Raw genomic sequence first — 21,443 nt, forward strand, 5'->3', positions numbered from 1 at the left:
GAGTCGGCCAAATATCCCAAGCCCGCGGACAACTATGGAATACGTGTAGCAGCCAAACTGCGGAGAAAACACGTTACCGCCGTCCGGACTTTCACCAAGAGACTCACATATGATGAGTCCCCTTTTTGACTCGCTCCCATTTCGCATTGTATTTATTTTTATACCCGTTGCAACCCTCCACTGCCCATCATACTAAAAACTTCTATTAGTGCACATACACCTGATTTGTATTATGGCTACCACCACCTGTGCACTAATAAGTCCATCTGAAACCGCATATGCACAACTCATTGAATAACCTTTGGGAAGAACGCGATGCCGATAACTCTCCCTTTCTAACCGTACAGATAACAGAATAGATGAATTCTCGCATAGTTTGGGCGTCGCAAGACGATTGGAAAATTCCGTAGATTTTCACGAGTGGAGCAAACCGAACGCATCTAAACAACTTTGGAAATCTAAGCGTTTCGCGATGTGAACGTATCCACATGTTGGACGCTCATTAGCATTCCCATGGAGTGTACGTGACCCATTATTCAGAATCACAGCCATCATTGGTTTCATGTTTTTGTCCTGCCCAACTGGTGTCCTGATATTCAGACACAGAGCATCCATCCAGTTTTCATTCAGCCTCCATAGCCACCAACTGTCACATATTTCGGGCTTTACCTACACTTGGAACGTCAACGACTGTAAGTTAGTCGTGGAAATATTTCCCATACAGCTTAAATGAACCACTCCAAGCTATAAAACCAGTTACTGGCTACCTTACTGAAGCTCTGCTGCTTAAACTTTAATTCATTGTGCGGCAGAAAGTTCAGTTGGATCAGTGGTTATTATGTGGCTCGAAGTTTGCCATCTTAAATGAAACGGGAAGACTGATAGGTTATCAGTACTATGGCCACATTAGTGTTGTAGCGTCCAAACTGATGTGCGACACACCGGTATGTGTCTAGGTTCACCTGAAGTGACACTGCATCCACGCAAGTCATGTTTGTGCCTGACCTTACCCGTTACCTACTATTGGTTGATGTTTTGCTTGGGTCAAGCTTGTCAGTCGGTGACAACTGCTTACACCAATCTCCCGGCTGGTTGCCATATTTCTCTCCGCATCAGTCAGACAGCTCAGCAACCTATTATCTGTTAGGCACAAAGGTTATCGATTGGGGTACCCCAAAAGGCCCATGAAATACTCAGTGAGGAGAAACCAGTACTACTCGCCTTTCCAGGTAGAATGAACTCATTTCGACCGATTTTAACATTACGCATCAAGTTGACAAAACCACGGTGAGCAAGACAGGACGCAACCGAATTGCTCACGCAATTAACCTGGTTGCCATGTCTTATGCGAGATGACGTACTGTATATCACGAACGGATGTCTATTTCTTATTGCTGCAACCTTATCAGTGCTTAGAATCTCTAGTAGTATACGTAGGTGGGAAAACTTGTTGAATTATAGTCACCGATATGTCCAGTATATCTGTGGCGTAGTAAACAAAGATGAGACAATGAACCGAGATTGATCGTTCGATAGATCTTTGGACTTCTCTGTCTAAAGAAGTGCACTTGAACGGCTTGTCTTTATTGTCCTGTGACTCACTTAGAGCGAACCGAGAGGTTCAGTTCTCCAACCACCCGCAAGTATCCTTGCTAACTTCGAGCAACCTGCGAAAAACACAACCGCCACAATGAGAGCCCTAATCATATGGTTAATCAACTCAGAATCTGCTTCCACCAGTGGGTAGCTATTCTTAAATGGAAGGGCTGTGTGTCTAATTGAGTCCAGTTGAGTAGTGGTTGGCCACGCTGCAGATTATGATCGGGGCCGTGGTATCTTAACAACAACCTTAAGGGTTATCGCCAAATCATACGCACAAATATCCTTGACACTGAAACCCATCTCTCCCACCGAGCACGTCGTCCTCGAGTAAGTAGCAGTCTTTCTTAGGGCAGATTATCGAGCCAGAGGCCGACATGTTACGGTATTCAGAAAAGTTCAAGCCTGGATAATCCACCACAACTGGAGCATGTTATATCCCCCAAAATTCCACCACAACTGGAGCATGTTATATCCCCAAAATTTGACTTTCATTTACTGGGGTTCCCGCACCTTGGTTAAGCATTGACTTGAAACGTGCACAACATAAAACGTCTGTAGGAAGTAAGACTGGGTATCTTCTCGTACATCATAATTTTCCTACCTGGAACCCAGCTGAATCTCTCGGTTTTGATGTTTCCAGGAAACTGAATGTGCCGCCTCATATTTCAGTCGCTACGATATTCGAGATATCGCGATGCATATATATTTTTGTAATGTACTACTCATAAGGTTGCTGAAAACTCTTCGACCATAAAAGTTGGGTAAATCCTAGCTATGACGCGGATGAAATCTTCATGCGCATATAAGCGTTCCGCTTGGGATGGTGACGCGCACTGTCAAGGAAATCAATGTGAGCAATGGTACTAAAACACCAAGACACACGATTCAGAATTTAACACAGAAACACCCCATTATTGCAACCCTTCATCGACTACTTAAGGGTCCTCGGGTGGAAATCAATGTGAGCAATGGTACTAAAACGCCAAGGCACACGATTCAGAATTTAACACAATGATTGAAACACCCCATTATTGCAAGCCTTCATCGACTACTTAAGGGTCCTCGGGCAGCCGACTCTGTAGACTAAATCATGCCTCCCAGTGATTGTATATCAATCTTGGACAGGCAACCACGCCCATAAGGCCGAGATTGTTGTAGATTGAAATCTTCTGTGACCGAGGTGGAAGAAAACGTTATTTTGTCCCACAAGAAGATCGACTGTTTGATCGCCCACACAACCTACGCCCTTTTTATCAGTAATTAGGAGTGTCTAGGGAGACTGAGGAAACGTGCAGGTGACATACAAATCCAGTATCTTCATGGTTAACCTGATTGGCAGAAAGCATTCATCGTCCCGAGTGAGTAGCAGCGTCTTTGTCAGTATAAGTGAATGGACGAAATATTATATTGTAATTTTCGGCTGAAGCGGAAATCGATTGCTCACAGGATGCCGTGTTTCCCCATAATGGACCGAGGCATGTGGAACTTGTGCCCGTATCAGACGCGGGACCAACAATGGATGGGAATGTCAAAGTTGGATCACATCCATGATAATCGAATTAGTCGAGCGGGAATCTATAGATGTGCACAGCTGCTGAAAATCAAACAGGTGCCTCCATTAACAGTCCACATTCTCATCATCATCATCATCGACAGCATGACGTCAGTGTTCAACACCGATGCTTCACTGCCGTACGACCATGACTTATTTGAAAACCTTATTGTAAAGAAAAAAGTAAAGGTGGATGGGGGAGGGACTTAGTGCTAGCCTAACACAATCATCCCGAGGTGCCTACGCCTCCAGACATTCACTCAGGCAATCTGAAAAGAAACTGGCAACAAGAACGCCACTGACATCGGTCGGCAGCCATATCTTGTAGTGTCTCCAACCAGGCACAGTGAGGATCACGCGGTCCCCATCCTGGAAGGCGAGTAGCATCTAACTACAGGCCAACCAGAGATGTGTTCGGCGCTGCACCTCACGGACTGTTCCATAAGATTGGAATATAACTAACCCAAGGGATGAATTGAAAACCCCAATTCTAAATCATAGCTTGACACAAACACCAACTAGACAAATAGAGCCGTATTAGAGGTCAAGTACACCCAATGATCGAAGTTCTTGTCACGACGTTCGCTATGACTAGGCAAGGACGCAGGGTGAAAACCTGAAGATGTAGGAGACATTTGAAAACGGGTCCTAATCCCCGTTCTGCTTTGAGAAGTCCAAAGTCGCCGAAGTCTCTCATGCCGTTGGATGTGCTTCATCACAACCCAACGCAAACATGAAGAAAGCTTGATTGTAAAAAGTAGTGGAAAATAAATTCGATTGACTTGAAATGTAGAGCGAACGCCTGAAAAAACTTGATTTGAGCACGGCGAGAAGCCTGATTTGGGACTGAGATTAACAGGTAAGGCTAGGTCTCAGAGATCCGATAACTTTGGGATTTATGTAATATAATATGTATATGTATGTATACGCGTGGGTATATGCATAGATGAAAGGGTCGGTAGCTTTGCATAGAGGAAACCATGTCCGAATTTCGTACAGTGATGACTGTGCCCACGAAGCTGATTATCAAATCAGTCGTGTATGCACATACACAATGAGTTAGATAGATAACATCTCCCGGGGGGAATGAATCAATACATACCAATCGATATGTGCGTACGTCTCATGACTCCGGGCCGTACAGATCGTCTTTGTGCATGCGTGTGTATCCGAAACAAGTTAGACGAAACAACAAATCAGAAGGGAGAGCAATAACTGTTTCGGTCAAGTAATGGACAGGTGAAAATACGTAACGGAACGCGTGCAGCTGCTTGTTTCGTTGCCCGAAAGAGCGTGTGAACGCAAACTTTCGCGAATCACAAAAATAAGCGCGTCACGGCTGGAGGTGGACAGCAGGCCAACAAGCAGGGAAACTTACTGGCCTGAAACCGTGCACGTAACACAATAACTGGCAAAAAATGAAACAATCGAACAAAAACCAATGTATACATACAGGGATACGGAGAGGGGAAGGCGGTGTCACAGTTGAAGCGTCATCACATTGTGTGCGTTTTGAAACGGAAAACGAATGGGAAGACACGCACAAAAAGGAGAAGACGCGCAGTAGTCTATAGGCACATGTGTACAGGATTGATGAAGACAAAGTTCAAAATGGTGCTGGTTGAACGGGCGCGTACACAAAGGGCTGCGATGAATCTGATTGACTAGGACAGATGGAACGCGTTTTGTCCCTCGCGAATGGCGTAGTGCAACTTGGAGGCGAGCATTTCTTTGGATGAGTAGTCGGGCAACTTTAGGTAGTTTTGACAGGTCATCACAGACGGCAGGTGGCCATCCGCATTTTCTCCGCTCTCCCGTTTCAGTACGATCTTCAGGGGTGGTTTCAAAGCACGGAAACCTGCAACGGAAAACAGTATGGAGCCACGGAGTCCGGTGAGAAAATAATTCAAATGGACAAAATCAATGTGGATCTTCGTGCCACATGTAACCAGTGTACCTCTGATCAAAGCCACCTCATAGCAGTCATTTTTCCCAACCGCTATGGCGATTACTTTTCCAGCAGACAGATACTTCGGTTAAAACCCAATCATGTGATTCGTCCTGTTGGCCATTAAGTAATATCAAGTCAGCAACAGACAGGCACTTAGACCTTTACCGAATTTTTTTCAACTGATCACGTGGAAAATGAATTTTTGTCGGAACCCAAATTACGAAGGTTATGGGGCATTGGGATCTGTTTGATTACCCAATATAGTGGTTAAGATGGGGTTTACTGGAACTGTTCACCAGCTAGTTAGATCAGAGACGGCGACAGAACCACTGGTCACCAGTCAACTCAATCAAGTGAAATTCACTAAAAAAACAATAACGATTGAGTTGTGATATATAGATTAGGCGCATCTCGTGAAATGCAACCTATCTTTACTCCTTGTGACAAATATATTTTCAGTTACAGGATACAAAACTTTGTCAAAATGAATGATTGCGACCGCAACCATGAAACACAGATCACTCAGCAACTCGACTATTGAAGCTACAGTCCTTTAGGTGCACTCCAATGAATATGCAGCATAGCTCGATTGACATTCGACCTAGAATGGGAAACGGACTCACCTCCGACAGGAAGACGAGGACTGCCAGTGACAAACTGTAGGAACAAGCGCCGCTCTTCTTCGTCAAACTCAGACATAACTTCGAAAAGATTGCGAATGCTCCGAGACTGTGGAGTGTAGCCATGGTCACATCGACAAGACTCCGTCAGTTTCTGTACATCCCACTCATTGGAGGTCGATGACTCTCTTTCGCCAGATCGTGACGGGCTCCCCGAGTTATCACCCCACAGCGTCTCGAAGTGCGAGAAAGATCGACCACAAAACAGTCCTTCCATTTCGTCTGGCTGAAACAATACCGCCAAACGCTGTCGTACTTTGGGAAGTACGGAGTCAAACCCTTCTATGACAGATTCCATTTGGCGATTCACACCCTCAATTACCAACCAGTGAGCGACAAGACGGATGTAATCACCCAGGTTGCTTCCATTCACCATGACATGACTCCCATTCTTCAACAATTCAATCTATAAATGTGGTAAAATAACAAGGAAACTCAGTCATTGTCAAGTAAAGTTGACAGAAGCGTTACGAGCTTAACCAGTCAACTATACAAATGGTTGGGTATACAAAAAATTCACATCTACTGTCAGTGGTGGTAGCAACAGCTGGAAATCGCCGTGCTGTCTGACACGGTTCGTACTGATTTCGGTGCACGGTGGTATTGGTAGTGAGCCGCATGTGCAAACAGCGGAACATCCCGTACCAGGGACGTACCAACGTAAACCCGATAGATAAAGGAATGAATGATTTACCGAAAATTCCGGATCATGTTCGCCTTCCAAGATGGGGCCCACGTGATCTTCTCTGTACTTGGCTGGAGGCGTTGAAATATATAGCGGCCAATCAATGCCAGTGGAGTTCAGCTACTATTAAGATTTTTTTAGTGGGCGTTGAAAGTGTAAGTGTAAGTGTTAGTGGAGGTTAGCGTAAGGCTCCACTCATTCCGTTTATCTTCTTTTCACTATAAGGTCTTGTTCAACTGAATGACGAGGCTGTATGACAGTAAAGCGAGATGTATCAGCGCGAATTTATTGACCGGAAGGTCGTGGTTCAAACCCGACCTCTGCCTCTCGAATTCCCTTGCCTAAGCTTGGGTAACCTGACACTATCCCAGCCCTCGTGCCTCCTTCGGGTGGCACGGCAGCTAGGCACCGAAAGGGTGTTACAGCTGAACGACGACAGCAAAGCACCAGTTTTCTTCACTGTTACTGTCGCAAGCACGCGATCACTAACCACACATCCGTATCTTTTTATTCAGCCACAAGTATTGTCGTGTGAACAGGTTAAGTGATTGCACGTACAAAGGCTACTGCAACATGACCTGGATAATTCCTTCTGCATCAGACCCGTGCAACTCGGTGCTGCTCGACTCATCATTCAGTTTCACTGGACAATTCATTTACCTAGACAGAGAAGCCCTTCTAAAGTGTCGATGTAGTATTGCCCATGTACTTGTGAGTACAAAAAAACAAAGAATGGCCACAGGCGACAAGAACCAAGCACCTGATAGGTCAGGTACTCATTATCCGACACGCGATCAACATCGACTGGTTTCGAAACACAAATGAGCTCTGCTAAGTTCGGTTTCTTTCGAGAGCGACAATCCATCCACACTATTATGTACCGGGCGCCCAGCATGTTCAAAATGAGTCACTCGCAAAGCACCTTCAGAAACAAGTAGAGGAAATGCCGGAACTATTTTCATCTGCTATCCATGTGGAGCATTACAGACTAGCTATGATTTAAAAACATCACCTCCTAACGTTCGGCAGCTTCCAAATATCGCGTAAATTAGAAAATTCTTTCAGGGGTCCCGCGAAGCTATGTTTAAGTACTTGTTTCCTTTTAGCCTTGTTATTGCTCAAACACAACCGTTTGAAACAGGAGTTCTCAATTAGGGGGCGAGCAAGGAATGTGAAATCTCGAAATAACGATATTTGATATGTAACATCGAAAGTGATCGCATGTTTGTCGGGTTGCTTTTTATTCCAGTGTTTAGTAGGTCACCAGCAAACGGGTAAAAAGACCTCTTAGTGAATGAGCTAGGCAATTACTTCGTTAGGCGACTAGCACACTTTATGAAGGCGATCTATGGTCCGCCCCATTGAAAAGGAAGTACAAAAACTCGCTTGAGAGAGTGTGATCGAAAACGAAATTCAAGCTGTTCAGTCAACTGGATGCATGAAGCGAGAATGATGTCTTAACCACGTGACATGAAACAACGGAGAGCACGAGACTATGCTCTGACAAATTCCTTTGATCGACCAACAGGCCAGTTGCGGTTAATTAATCATTTAATGTAACTTCACGCTAATTTACTATTCCACTACTGTCAGTATACCTTGCGCATCTCAGACAGGGTTCGCACGTGAACCAAAGATACGGCAATACAATACTCCCCGTTTACAAGAAATAATTCGGGAGCATCTAAACCACTTCTAATTTCAAGGCCTTGCTCAGTTAGGGGTCTAGGACTAAACAAGACCAGGATATAACAGGGATTCGTACAGGATTCATACCATTCCATTCTCAGTAGGTTAACACATGAATTCCTCAAAAATGACCACTACATGAATGTCAGTGTTCTAGGAAAGTCTCGGACAAGTTGTGTAGAACTCAGTAGGTTAACACATGAATTCCTCAAAAATGACCACTACATGAATGTCAGTGTTCTAGGAAAGTCTCGGACAAGCAAGATTGTGTAGAATAAAAAAAACAATAGGACAAACCAAACCTTCAGATTCGCAGCATGGGTATTTAGTGTTGGTAATAAGTTCTCTGTTTTGGACCATATTAAATACCTGGAAGCGGTCACTGAGATACATATTGGTACGGCGTCAATTGTTCTACCTTACTTCACTGCGACGTGCAACCTTGACCTGTTTGGCGAAGACAGACAATTAACAGGAGGTGCCATTCACGAACTCACACCGCGGTCGTTCCACAGACTGAACGAATGAAGTGGGTTGTATCGGACCATAAACTAACCATCACCTTTAATCAATTCAGTAAATAGGACTCAATCTAGTTGGCTCCAGTCAGCAAGTGAAATGCAATCACGGGTGAAACTGTCAACCATCAGCGCGGTAGGTGTTTCGGTTCGAGCCTGAGTGCTGCGCTACACATTCGGTGGCTCCTAATCTATTGCTGGAGGGTTTTGTCAGCATGGAGAAGTTACAGTAAAAAAGTAATTGAACGTAAGGATATTTCCTCTTACTAAGTGTGTCTTAGAGGTTCGGTTTGGGAGAATGGGAGCATCGATGAGCGATCCTATTACTTACATAGGAACGGGTGTCACGGAGTGTTGCAACAGTCTGATGGTAAATAAGGCGAACAAGATGGATTGTACCAAACTGGTATCGAAAGTACAAACGAAGACCTAAGTTTGTTGCTGTGATCACGGACGAGGCCATCTCCAAGGTGACAACACTCCATGTTACCTGAACCACAAAACCCGAGGAGGCAATACCATACTAAGTAATCGTTCACGTGAACCGCTGTGGCTGTTCTCTCGGTTCTAAAATAATACTGATTTGCGATGCTACATACACTTGTGGATACCTGGCTAGCTACATATTACTAAATGTTCAATTAACATGAACACTAACCTCAAAAATGATGCGTCATAGAGTAAAGCAGAGCCTTAAGGCCATTTACCTCACTTGCTTTGTAAAGCTTCTAGACAACAGGCTGCTATGTATCGCAGCACTCACACCATAATCCACCGCAACTTTAGAACATACTCATTTTGAGAGAGTAGTGGTATGCATATCTATGTCGGTGAGAAGTGAGAATACCTGTGACTTGGCGGAACACTAACAGCACACTTACATCGTAGCCAGGAAGCACAAAGTTCAGGCATAAGTCCTCGATTTCGTTGTCCAAGACAAGCAACGCTGCTTTGAGTTCATCCACGCCACGATGATGTGAACCACGTGAAGCACAACTGGATTTGGACGATGAAACAGGAATAAATGAGGCGCCTCTTGTATGTGAACCGCCTTGAATATGGGTCACATTGTTCAACTGCTGAGTTAGCTGTCGACAAAGATACTGACGACGATTTGCCATGTCTGCTAGCTGACGTAAATGTCTTGCCAGCTCCGGATCGACTAAGGCCAAATCATTGGGAAGAATATGGCCATCAGAAATGGCTTCGAGTGGGGACGAGGCCAGAAACCACTTGAAGAAAGCAGCGGAAAACGGCAAATCTAGTTGGCGCCAATCTAGAAGCGCTCGAGCCATTAGGCGACCAAGAAAGACGAATCTGGAACGCACCTAAGGAGATAGGAAAGGCAGCGACATGAAAAACGGTCCTCGGGCAAAAGACTAGCAAAATAACCTGGTATCGGCGAAGCCAAAACCACATCGAATTCGTAACCAGGTGTTCGGTAGAATTTGATATTCTTACCTCACGAACAACAGCCGAGCGTGCCTGTTTCGCCAAAGGTCGAGGATATAATCCTGAAGCCGGTGCTACCACGTATCCATCATTCGTAGTTTCACTGCCATACCAAAGGTTGAGCGAAGACTTCATGAGCTCCCGGCTGACCAAAGTGTAAAATTCTAGAGTAGGACCCAAACCAAAGCCTACTTCATTATCAAATGCAATTTCAAGTACTGCACGTGAGTCCATCAATTCACTCAAGGTGGACTCCGCCTGACGCAAAAGACGCTTTCCATCACGATGAACTGTGACCTTGTGGCGCCGAAGATTGGGAGACAATGCCAATCGTGTATGATAGCGACTTCTCACGTGGGAATGTCGTGTAGAATCGGGTCGGATGGGTAAAACTATATTTGGTATGAGCTGCCCATTTTCTGCTGAAGGAGCAAGTAGAGACAGATAATTGAGGCCTGAATTGCTCACTGGGGAACCAGGATTGCCGGATTGGGGAAATTCAGAGCTCATATGGTTTCTGGGGATGGATGAATGTGGCACGGAAAGAAGTGAGTTGTCCTGAACGTTTGTGACGGTAGGATTTCTGTAGCCAGTAACCATTTGTTGTTCCATCTCCGATACTGCAGATGTGGCATCCTGTGAGTCGAAGAGACAATACATAACAGGTCATCGAGCAAAACCGTTGGTCGGTTACAGGTTGCTACGTTGTTTCTATCAAACAGGTGTACTGATTTGGGTAACCATAAAATTAAGGTCGAGGAAGCGGATTAACATGGAGGGTGTCACACATGCTCCAAAACTGCACCTAGCACTGAAGAATTGTTTAGCATGAACTAGGTTCAGTCACGCCAACAGTGTGGGCGTGTTATCACTTTTGTGAGGCGATTAACCTGGTCAAAATTGCTTCCCATCAGCTAAGGATGAGAAGCTTTGGAGTGTTCGAATTGTAAAACGGAAAATGGACTGTTAAATTACTTGCAAGTTTTAGGTGAAAAAGGGATGTTCAGCTTTCTAAAAACCGCGTAGCATCGGTGTTGAACACTGATGTCATGCTGTCGATGATGATGATGACGATGCGTAGCATAGAGATTTACGGATGAACGAGGTGGGTGCCGAACCGTGTTTCTCAAAGTGAGCGAGGGAATAAGCCCATAGGAGAGAGAGAGGTGAGGGCTGATACAGTGATGTTAACCACCTCAGATATCTGCGGTCAGCTGGTATGCCAATTCACCGACACACCACCCAGATAGCTGTGATCGCATAACCATGCAAAACGTCATTCATATGACCGCTTATCGCACTGAATCCGTGCGTCACCGACTTTCAGTGGGTTCAGACAAGTCTGTATGGCCCAGAAAGGTTTACCGTTTACGGTCTTGTGCTATTAAAATGCAACCATCAGAGAGTAAGCAGCCATTGCGAGTAGTCCGTGTTAGTTGGTTGAATGGACCTCAACTTCATAATGAAGCTAGTTTGTCAGGATGAGCCCCCAGAAGATCTTTGTGCCTCTTTAGTAAGGAGATTAATCCATAAATGCCGTCATGTTCGTAGTACGTTCACAACATATTATCGTAAGATTTCTGGTTGTTTACAGAGCTATGAAAATGCTGTCCTCGATTGGGGTAAAAGTCAAACATTTGCTCACCGTATCATCATTTTTAGTGGAAGAAGTTTCTAACACGAATTACTCCAAAATCCGAAAGCGACTTCACATCTCTGAGATTGGAATCCTATGCCATTTCTAAGCGGCTAGTAGCCATCAAATCCAGCCACCCGGTTTTTTGCTTTGTGTATAATGATCTCCCAAGATAGACAACAACGGAAGAACATGTTTCGTTCTCTCAGAAGGCGATCGCAAACTTATGCCAGACGAGAGAGTGCAGTACATATATTCCAGAGGATTGACCTCCCTACCAAAGGGTCTTTCTTGAGAGCAATAAAAATAACTTTGAATGATCATTTGATTTGCTTCGTTTGAACTTTTCTGGCTTTGTTGGTGTACTGCATATGAGGCGAGGGGTGTGATGGCGTCATAAATAGGGTACTAGGAGGTTGATGGGCTCAAAGGTTTGAGAACCACTGGTGTGGATAAATATATCAAGTGACCGGAGAAGCACCTGTGAAATGTTGTAATAACCCTTTCGCATGGACGTTTTCTCAACACCAGTTGCAAAGCACTAATCTCCGAATAAGAAAAGTATGTAAAGCTTTTTGAGACAGGTGTGATAAGAACACGAAGTCGGTGCAAAACAGCATTTTGCCAATTAAGTCCGAAACGTTACAAATAGTTTTATGGTCACTTCGAATCCCAGTCACCGAACTCGACCGCATGACTCTGATGAGAGGTCGTCTCTTAATAACTCACAAACCACATCTTCCAAGAGGATAATATTTACTTTGACCGAGCATTCCTACCATAGAGGAAGAGGTCACTTAAACAGCAGCAATCGTATATGGTGTGATCTCCCAAGAGAAACTATTTTGAAAAGACGGCAACTACAGCAGAGTAAAAAAACGTTCCTCGTTAGTCGCGGCCTAGTCATCAAGGGGCATCGAATGTCCAAGTTTCCAAGATGGGCATTCGGAAGGACCATTGAGTTGAGAAGAATGAACTACAGCGAATCCCCCAAGGAAGGCCCATTTCATCAAGAGATTACTGTAATCATGATGCTCACCTGGAAACGTAGCAGGGTTCGATCACGGTCAAAATTGTAGGCATAGAAAAACATGCGCCGAATATCGAACGGAAACAAAAAGGGACATGTAGATATTAAATGAGTCAACCATCCGGGAAGGTTTCCGGCGAGCACGCTGAATGGATCTTGCAACTGACGATTGGCTTTGATGGCAAGTTTAGGACTGCGAAACACCGTCTGAAATAAAGAGGACCTTAGGGTTAGGGAGTTGCGCAGTGATCAGAAAAATACCCTGGCGTCTAACGACAGACAACTAAACAGATCTGGTGTCCGAAAGTTGGCTGCAAACTAGCATGAATACGGATCGCAAAAAAGACGGCCCAGAGTGAATTGTGAACGCAGCTGTATACTGGCAAAATAACTTACAACTAAGACCAAACCCAGAAAGTAACTATGCGGTATGCGACCACCCGTGTTTTCTGGCGAGCAGTTTTGTCAGTATGTGAAAAATGGTGTTCGGAAACAGAGTAATTTAAGCTGAATAGTATGAAAAATAATTGAGCGGGATGAAGTAACATAATGGAGGGTCACAATCAACACGTGCAATAATTAACTGAACTCAGTTCATTCCCGAGTTGAGGGTACAATGACGTATGTGACACATAACGCACACACATACGGGAAAGTGTCCGAGTGTTTTTGACACCACAGGAAGTCTTCTACGTCCACAGCCAGCATGAAAGCAGAAAATCAATCAACCAACTACATGCGTGACAATCAGCTTCCATTTGACAACATTTACCACTGTTTGCGAACAATGGACGCCCAAGTCAAGGCATTACGCGCACCATCCCGGGTTGTGAAATCCATTATACTGTACCCCTCTTATGATTACACCCAAACGGGATTCAACTACTGGGCGGGTACCGGTCAAATTGGGTAGATGTTTTGAAATAGAAGCCTACGCAATCACGTACTGACGATATCACCTGCAGGAATAACAAAACCTTTGCGAAACAGATACCAAGCTGGTAGGAAAGAGTCATAGACACATTTTTTCTTTCAACGAGAAGGCGATCAACGCTATCAACGAGACGGTATAACAGGCTGTAGTGATAACGAAGATCTGTCTAGAGACTGTCGGGAATAGCAAATACCATCCTGACCAGTCTGGATTTTATTCTGAAATTGACAAACAATGTAAAGCTGTTTCGTCTTTATTAAAAGTCATTAACAATTCGAATCCTACTGAGAAGATTGGATCAAGCAGATATTTGAAGAACTCATTCCTGTGTGGTTTGTCGATCAGTAGGGCGATTGACTCGTACATAAAAAGGATACAGTACCATTTTTATCTTCAACCATACAGCTCATATCACGTAGTTTAGCGAAGACTGGCTCACAAGCGGCGACTTATCAGAACAAGGGGTCTTCTACCCCAGCTAGACCTTAGCTACTTACATTAGCTGGCTATAACGGAATGGCAGTACTCAAATTCCTGTTGCAGATGTTGCACCATCAGATCTCCCAAGAGACCGATGAGATGTGCACTGCATCCTGCACACAGAAAAGGGAACAACTGAGCGGTCCCTCTCGGCACTTCAATATGGGTTGAATTCGTTCACAGAATGAAATCCACTGTTCAAAGTCTAAAATCTAACCACTAACCGCATAGCTCAAACCGCAGCTCAAAAAATAGGCGGAATAGGCACGGCGTCAGCAAGACAGACTCCATCAGCTTCTGACACTGCCCTTTTCGGTGCTGGCAATGTTTCCAGCCGTGATGCAATAACCACCTTGTCCAAAACAGTGCGCTCAAACTACCTTCGTTAACTCTACTAAAAGACGCTTCTTCTTCTGCACGGATCAGTTGTGCCACACTAGATCTTATGGAACAACAGCCCTGGACATAGGAATTTTGTGTGAATTTCGTCTCTGAGTTTTTTTTGGAGGACGGATGCGATTACATTCGGCAAGCCAGGGTCTGCTAAAACCCGGTTTGCTGAGAACGATTAAAAACTAGACAAGAACCTCGGTGCATATACGAATAGCGAGAACCATAATACATCCCGATTGTGTGAACGAGTGCTTGTGGCCATGTAATTATTCCACACACTTCCTCAACTCCTCTGCTTTCAGACAGGGACTTCTCACAACTAATTGATGTAACCACGAAAGGACACATGAAAGAAGGGGTAACCGTATATGTATTTTGCACACTGTGTAGGAATTCGCATGTTCCCGTAGACAAGGTTTGCGGACCAAAAATAGGTTTACGCGAGGCGATTTTTTTTCGCGATAGCGAAAGCAATCAGTCAGCCCAGTAAGAGAATATGGAAGAACAGCTCAATAACATGCTTACCCATCAGCTTCCTTAGAATGGACAAAGAGCAAGCGCAATACCGGTCTTCCCAACAGACCACACAAAATTTTCAAATGGATACGTTATGCTGTGGCCGCAGCAAAAAAAAACAAGCATATTCAGACCGATGACAAGTTCCACGAAATCAGTGCTATGTAAGTAGACGAGGAACATTCAACCGAAGGGACACTATTCTTACGTACTACCCACAACAGTGATGGAAACGTCCGTAGTTTGAAAACACTATAGCGAATAGATTAGCCATTACCGAACTCAGTACTTGTCAAGACAACATGGAATCAAGAGGAATGAAGGACCTGATTTCCGAGAGAGAAGTATAGAGAAGAATACTATGACAATTTAAAAGCTATTACCAATCTGTCCTAATCGAGCCGACCTTAAATGCATAGTTTGGTATCGCATTGGTTAAGATAAACTTCACTGACACGACAAGGGTAGCCACTCTTAGGTGGGGTTGTTGAAAGGCAGTATATAGTCGGTTTACGTATCAGATGTTCCCTACCGTTTACTGTATGACCGAGACTACCAGTATGAAAGCATGTTTTATCCTAGTTACTAACTGCTCAAAAATTGACAAATAAGCAATAACAGGCACAGTACTTACTGGAGATAAGATTGGGTATGGATCCAGTACATCGTGCAACGTGTACCAAAAACGACTGATAGCGTGGAATACTCGAAGTAAGGAAAGCGTCGCAAAAATGGGTTGTTCGGTTAAATTCCAACTTGCAACATTCAGTTCAGCAGAAAAGTGGTCTTCCTCATTGGTGTTGATCGACGCCGTTGGACATCCACCCTTTGAACAGTCACATGAACAACGTCTTTCACTGAGAAGTCCTTTGGGGAGATCGCGCGTGAGTTTGCTAAACAATGGGTGTTTTGAATCATTCAAACAGCTTGTTGAATTTATCGGACATGTGGGACTGTTGGGAGGATCATATGACTTATCCACATGAGCATCGGCAGCAACCTCCAAATCGTCCGAACGACGACGCTTCAGACAAGTAATGGCCGAACCGAATGTTCCGGTTGACGGAGGGGAATATGAAAGTGAAGAGGTTTTGGTGGATGAGCCGGTAGAAGTTTTAGAACCGAGCGCCCCCACAGAATGTTGTTCCGTTTTCCTAGCGCTGTAACTGTTTGATGCGGAGTCTCCATGAACGGGTGTAGACAGTACACGGTAGTGAACAACATGCGTCATACTCCACATGAGATGACCGATCTGAAAAAAAGAGAACACGAGCATCTATTAGGCGGTGAGGAAGGATAACATACCCATCCGTTGGTAAAAACTGAGTTATTTCTCTATAATGCACCTTAGAGCAACTCGCGCTATATCGTCCACCGTTGAAATACTCGTATGGAAAATGCAGCAAAGCACTAAACCATGTAAACAGCGATCAATTCAAGTCCAAGTATTCGTGAAATAAAGACTGCAATCTTAATCTGTATATACGGAATTATGTTAGAAGCATCCAGCTTTCAGCGTCACCTATCGAGGTTGTGCAGCGTTTCAAGCAGAGTTTGTGGCATCAGCAGTGTAAGAATTTGGTGCGGCAAGATATGCATGAGGCGATGTCCCGCGTCCTTTTAAAGTGATAGAGCGTTTTAGGGGAATTAAAATAAGGAAGCGGCCCTAGGGGAGTCACAAACCGAACGTATGAACAGGTTTGTTTGCGAATATGGGTCATGCTTTTCACTATTTCTAGTCAATGACATGTCCCAATCCAGGGGGGGCAATTCTCAAATCGACTAAGTGTGTTAGTTACATGTTCCATACCCCGCTGCCCGGTCATGATCCGACCTCTGCAACTTTTGTACACAGAACACGGTGGAGAAAAAATAGCTCTTTAGGTGAGTCCATCCGGTAAGCTTTGAAAAACGTGGCAAACCAACTAGGTATGCCGGGTGCGAGCTACTCTTTTCCATTTATCAGTCTTAAAACCTACGGAGTGGTACCTGGAAGTCCGTAAACATGGAGTAGCGTAGGGAATACAGCAGAACTTTTGTCGTGGCCTCCGGAGTCAACAAGTAACATCAATCGTTCAATCTACTGCATCTTTTCGTAATAAATCTAGGTGTTTTACGTGCTCATCGGCCACAGTTGCTACATCTCCAACCATGCACAGCAGACATCCGTATCTGCAAGACGAACACACCTCCATGACCCGGTACAGTCATTCCAAAAACTTATTCGAAATCTTTGTTGGAAAAATTAACTCAAGTTGGCACTCCATCAGCCAATCAACAGAGCACTGAAGTACGCGTACGAGAGGTTGGGTTACTCTGAATGATGTACAAGAGATCAAGTATCATTATCTGTAGCAATAAGTTGCGGATTGGAAATGGCATTGGGTTTCCTGAAGTATTGTGCACTATAGGTGCATCAGCAGTACACTGTTCCCGAAGTTCCTCCTCTACATACAGAGTACCCCGCAAAATGAAGCCATCATTGAAAACTACACGACAAAAGTGCCCGCACCAACGGGACACGAGTATTGAGTGTTCGAAAAGGTGCACCTCGAGAAATAATTGGTCCAGATTAACTACTTAACCTACAGGTAAGACCCAACAACCGTGTGCTGCAAGAAAACAGTGTTCCCACAGGAAAGAAGACTTTCTGGCCTCTCTTGTGGGAGTCGCCCTTCGCGGCTAGTGAGTAGCCCTTGCGGATTATTACACCCTATTTGTTGCATAGTTGTTATGCAGCATGAACATGCCTTAGCCTGGACAAAGGTGACTGGAGAGTGTGAACATGCCTTAGCCTGGACAAAGGTGACAAAGGTTCGAATCCCAGGCCTACTCGTTAAAAGCCCCTTTGTCCCCCCCCCTGAGCAATCTTAACTGCGGATTCATCCAAAGAATGAGGATCGCCATTCTAAGAGAGATTCAGTTCCATCACAGAGACCTCATAAATAGCTCAGACATACCAGTTCCTCTAATTCACGTTCAGTAAGGGCAGAGTTCCCAGCGAATTGTTCCGTAGCGTTTCCGCACGTTTGTTGCACGGCTCTCATCTGAGCACCCGACAACCGTCGTTTAAACTCCGGACTGAATTTCAGAATTGCTTCGAAAATTGGTAGGTTTGAAGGTAACTGGTGACCATCTATGTAGAATTGTAGGTGAGCACGACATTTCCCACGGAACAGCGAACTGGTTTCTGTGCTTACTGGCGACATTGAAGCGGAGGAATTCGAAACAGAAGATGGAGACATTGACGAGAAATTGGAAGAACCCATAGCGAAGGACCGGCGAGAAACTGCTGTAGAACCAACAGAGTTATTACTTGCGTTGTGGGATCCACCTCGAAAGGTCTTACTGGACTGCTGCTTATAGCTTGCTGCCTGTGGGTTAAGAGTAACGGAAGACAAATTACTGAGTGCACCAAAAGCTGCCAAAATAGAGCTACCACGCAGTCGTCGATGTCTGGACCCACCGACCTGCGCCGAAGTGGTTAATTTCTGGGAACTCGTGGAGTGTTCAGATGACGTAGTTTCCCGATTAACCACCGAAAAACTTGGATTCCGCAGCACGTTCGGACTGATGCGTGACGAACTGCCACTGACGGTCCTCTGAGACTCAGAAACGGGATTTTCTGAATTGGACAAATTGGAGGGTAGTAAATGGGCGGCGTAAGATGCACTAGAGGTGTTGTCAGTTTGGGAATTTGAGCCATCTCGGAGGTGATTGAACTTCGTGGCTGAACGACGTCGCAAACCCCATGACTCGGACGGTTTGTCAGTCCTACGTGAATCCGAGGCCTGAATATCCTCACCAACACCTGCAATGAACATCGGTAGCCCCTCCGCGCCTCGTTGCGGTAAACTGCGTAGACCACGTTGAAATGAATTGGAGTTTGGAGGATAGGATCCTGAGCTGCCCTGTGGCGCTTGGGATGTTGAATTTAGTTGAACAAAAGAATGCAGCGTAGCGAATTCAGAAGACATGGCGGATACTGGATAGGTGATAGAAGTAATTATTGGGTGATCAACGGGTTCGGAGAAAACCGTAGTCCGAGAACTGGAGTTTGTTTGTTTCGTACCAGAAATAGAATCAACGTCACTGGGACATTCAGGAGTACGACATGTGGAGCTGAAACTGGCGTGGTTCCGATGGGAACGATTGTACGACCTCTTCGATACGGACGAATCTTTCTTCACTTGATGTCGCCTGGGATCAATTGTCCCATCATCATTATTATCACTATCCTCACCCGGACCACGAACATCCAAGAATTCTCGCAAGTCACCTTCACGTGGACTGAGCGAATAGACGTCGGTCAGGCCGTAGTAATGATCGGAGTTCCAAGGTTTCTCATGCATCAGACTGCTAATGTAACTGCGCTGGAGAAGAATACGTTCGACCAGCTACAGAATAAACAAACGATGAACCTTGATTACCAGGGAAAACAGAACGCAGGACGAACAAAGGTTGTCTTAGTTACCCTAGAGAGGAATAGGAACTGGTAGATAAAAGGGACGCCAATAAGGAGTAACGTAGCAGAGCGTGGTGCGTGGCGGACTGGATTGGGTAGAAGCGACACGATGGGTAACTAGTTTCCATGCGCCCCAGGATACACAACACGTTTATTTTCAACTCGATCGAACCACCACCCTACTGCGAATTATCGTAAGCAACTAAAGGGTGAATTGTGGTCCTTTGGTATGATAACTGCTGTGAAAATTTCGATGTGACGGAATATGAACCATTCCTTATAGAGAAAAAATTTCACGGTTATATATATATATAACATATATATAAAACATTTCCTACGTTTTAATCACACACCTCGAATCTGATAGGAGGACTACCTCCGAACGAACAAATCCACTTAATTAACGATTTGTCTTGTATACTGAAAACCTTTGTCTCTACATTTCAGCCTCACTGACATCCTATCGGACTGTTGCTCCTTTTTTATATTCTGGTTCAGTTGAATCCCATACCACGGAACGATCCACTTGTTTGCAATATAACTTCCTCGAAGTTGTTTGTCTTCTCCATTCCGGTGATCTAACGTGTCCGACTGATATATCAACAAGGAGGATACAACAGAATCATGTGCGCTGTTAGGGTTGCGTGCTGAGGGCCGGATTCCTCTCTTCGTGAGATACTTTAAAAACACTATGCGAGAAGGGCGAACAGAAAACAAATAAACAAGGCTGGTCGATCTATGGTCACTGTACCCTACCGGAAGTTGGAAGGGTAGTAAAAAGTTCCTTATGTAATATAGTTTCCACCTAACAAACTCCATTTCCTATTCCAGTGCTAAGTGTGTTGAACTTGTCAACTGATTGTAAATCAACTGTTTGTTCCAAACTAGCGTCATTGTCTGAGATTCCAACAAGACAGAAAGATAAATACAAATCATAGTGCGGAAAAAGACATACTTGAAAGGTGGCTAAAGCGGTGATTTGCAGCGGCAAACGACTGGGTACTGACAGTGGAACATCATTCGTTGCCCCGGAGGTAGTTGAGAGATGAGAAGAGATTGATGAGGAAGAGGAAGAAGATTTCCGACAATTTTTCGAACACACACCAGATCTGGTGCCAGAACAGTTCGCCGAATCGCAATCAATATCCTCATCCGGGGAAGCCAACCGTACAAACTCAACCCACATGAAACCGGGTGTGGGAGGAAGATGGGGGTCAGGTAGGTGTGTCGTGGCAGACGGTTTGGAAAGTAATTGGTCGGTGCTTGGGGAGGAGCCACTCTGAATGGTTTGTTTCGAACAAGAAAGTTTGGAAAGATGGGGCCTAGTACCCTGAAATCGTTGACCACGGGAGCGAGTACTACCTCGACTTTGCAAATTATCACTGCATGGACTGTTCGGAACGGATAAAGGGCCGGAAGATACTGAACTGTCCTTGTATTCAGCTTTCTTTGAATGTGTGGGATTAGCTGCCATCAGGTTGGAATTTTCAGCCGAAACAGATCCAGAGTTAGGTTGTTCCGTTTGGATCAGAGCCAAAAGTCTGCTGTCAGGCGGTAGGGTGGACGGCAGACCGGTGACTTGAAAATGTTCGTGTCTGTGGAAACAGGCTAACAAGCACTCCAACAGAGCATTGAAAGCTGAAGGACCGTCAGACGTGAGACTGTCCACACAAGCCGTCTGTTGGTCAATGAACGCATCCACTTCATGTAACTGATCAGCTTTGGTTGTACTCATCAATACGGGACTCATATTTAACAGATGAGGCCAGTTCTTACTACTGTTCTGCTTTTTGCTCAGAAGCAAATTGCCAACCGGTGGAATCCAATTATTCATGCAAGCGCGTGCTCCAAAAAACATCT

General features: G+C 44.8%; 3 protein-coding genes across 3 annotated transcripts in view; 2 read left to right on the top strand and 1 right to left on the bottom strand.

Annotated features, from left to right (window-relative positions):
* The window catches only part of T265_15182 (hypothetical protein), a gene marked incomplete at both ends in the record, with an annotated part of 83,771 nt that extends 80,619 nt beyond the window's left edge, over positions 1-3,152 (top strand). Inside the window, one exon of the mRNA XM_009176963.1 lies at positions 3,029-3,152. Coding sequence (XP_009175227.1) covers positions 3,029-3,150 — 122 coding nt within the window. The remainder of the gene's footprint in view (positions 1-3,028) is intronic.
* A 639-nt stretch (positions 3,153-3,791) lies between these two features.
* Positions 3,792-21,443, bottom strand: part of T265_10549 (hypothetical protein) — a gene marked incomplete at both ends in the record, with an annotated part of 51,427 nt that continues 33,775 nt past the window's right edge. The window contains 8 exons of the mRNA XM_009176951.1: positions 3,792-5,012; positions 5,729-6,191; positions 9,559-10,005; positions 10,139-10,765; positions 12,805-13,002; positions 15,753-16,370; positions 18,079-19,515; positions 20,539-21,441. Of these exons, the coding sequence (XP_009175215.1) occupies positions 4,819-5,012; positions 5,729-6,191; positions 9,559-10,005; positions 10,139-10,765; positions 12,805-13,002; positions 15,753-16,370; positions 18,079-19,515; positions 20,539-21,441 (4,887 nt within the window). The remainder of the gene's footprint in view (positions 5,013-5,728; positions 6,192-9,558; positions 10,006-10,138; positions 10,766-12,804; positions 13,003-15,752; positions 16,371-18,078; positions 19,516-20,538; positions 21,442-21,443) is intronic.
* On the top strand, positions 13,502-13,708 carry T265_10550 (hypothetical protein; the record flags this gene model as incomplete). The annotated part of the gene is made up of 1 exon (XM_009176952.1): positions 13,502-13,708. One exon carries the CDS (start codon positions 13,502-13,504, stop codon positions 13,706-13,708), a length of 207 nt encoding a protein of 68 aa, XP_009175216.1.

This window comes from Opisthorchis viverrini, assembly GCF_000715545.1.
Source record: "Opisthorchis viverrini unplaced genomic scaffold opera_v5_384, whole genome shotgun sequence".
NCBI classification, from domain to species: Eukaryota; Metazoa; Platyhelminthes; class Trematoda; order Opisthorchiida; family Opisthorchiidae; genus Opisthorchis; species Opisthorchis viverrini.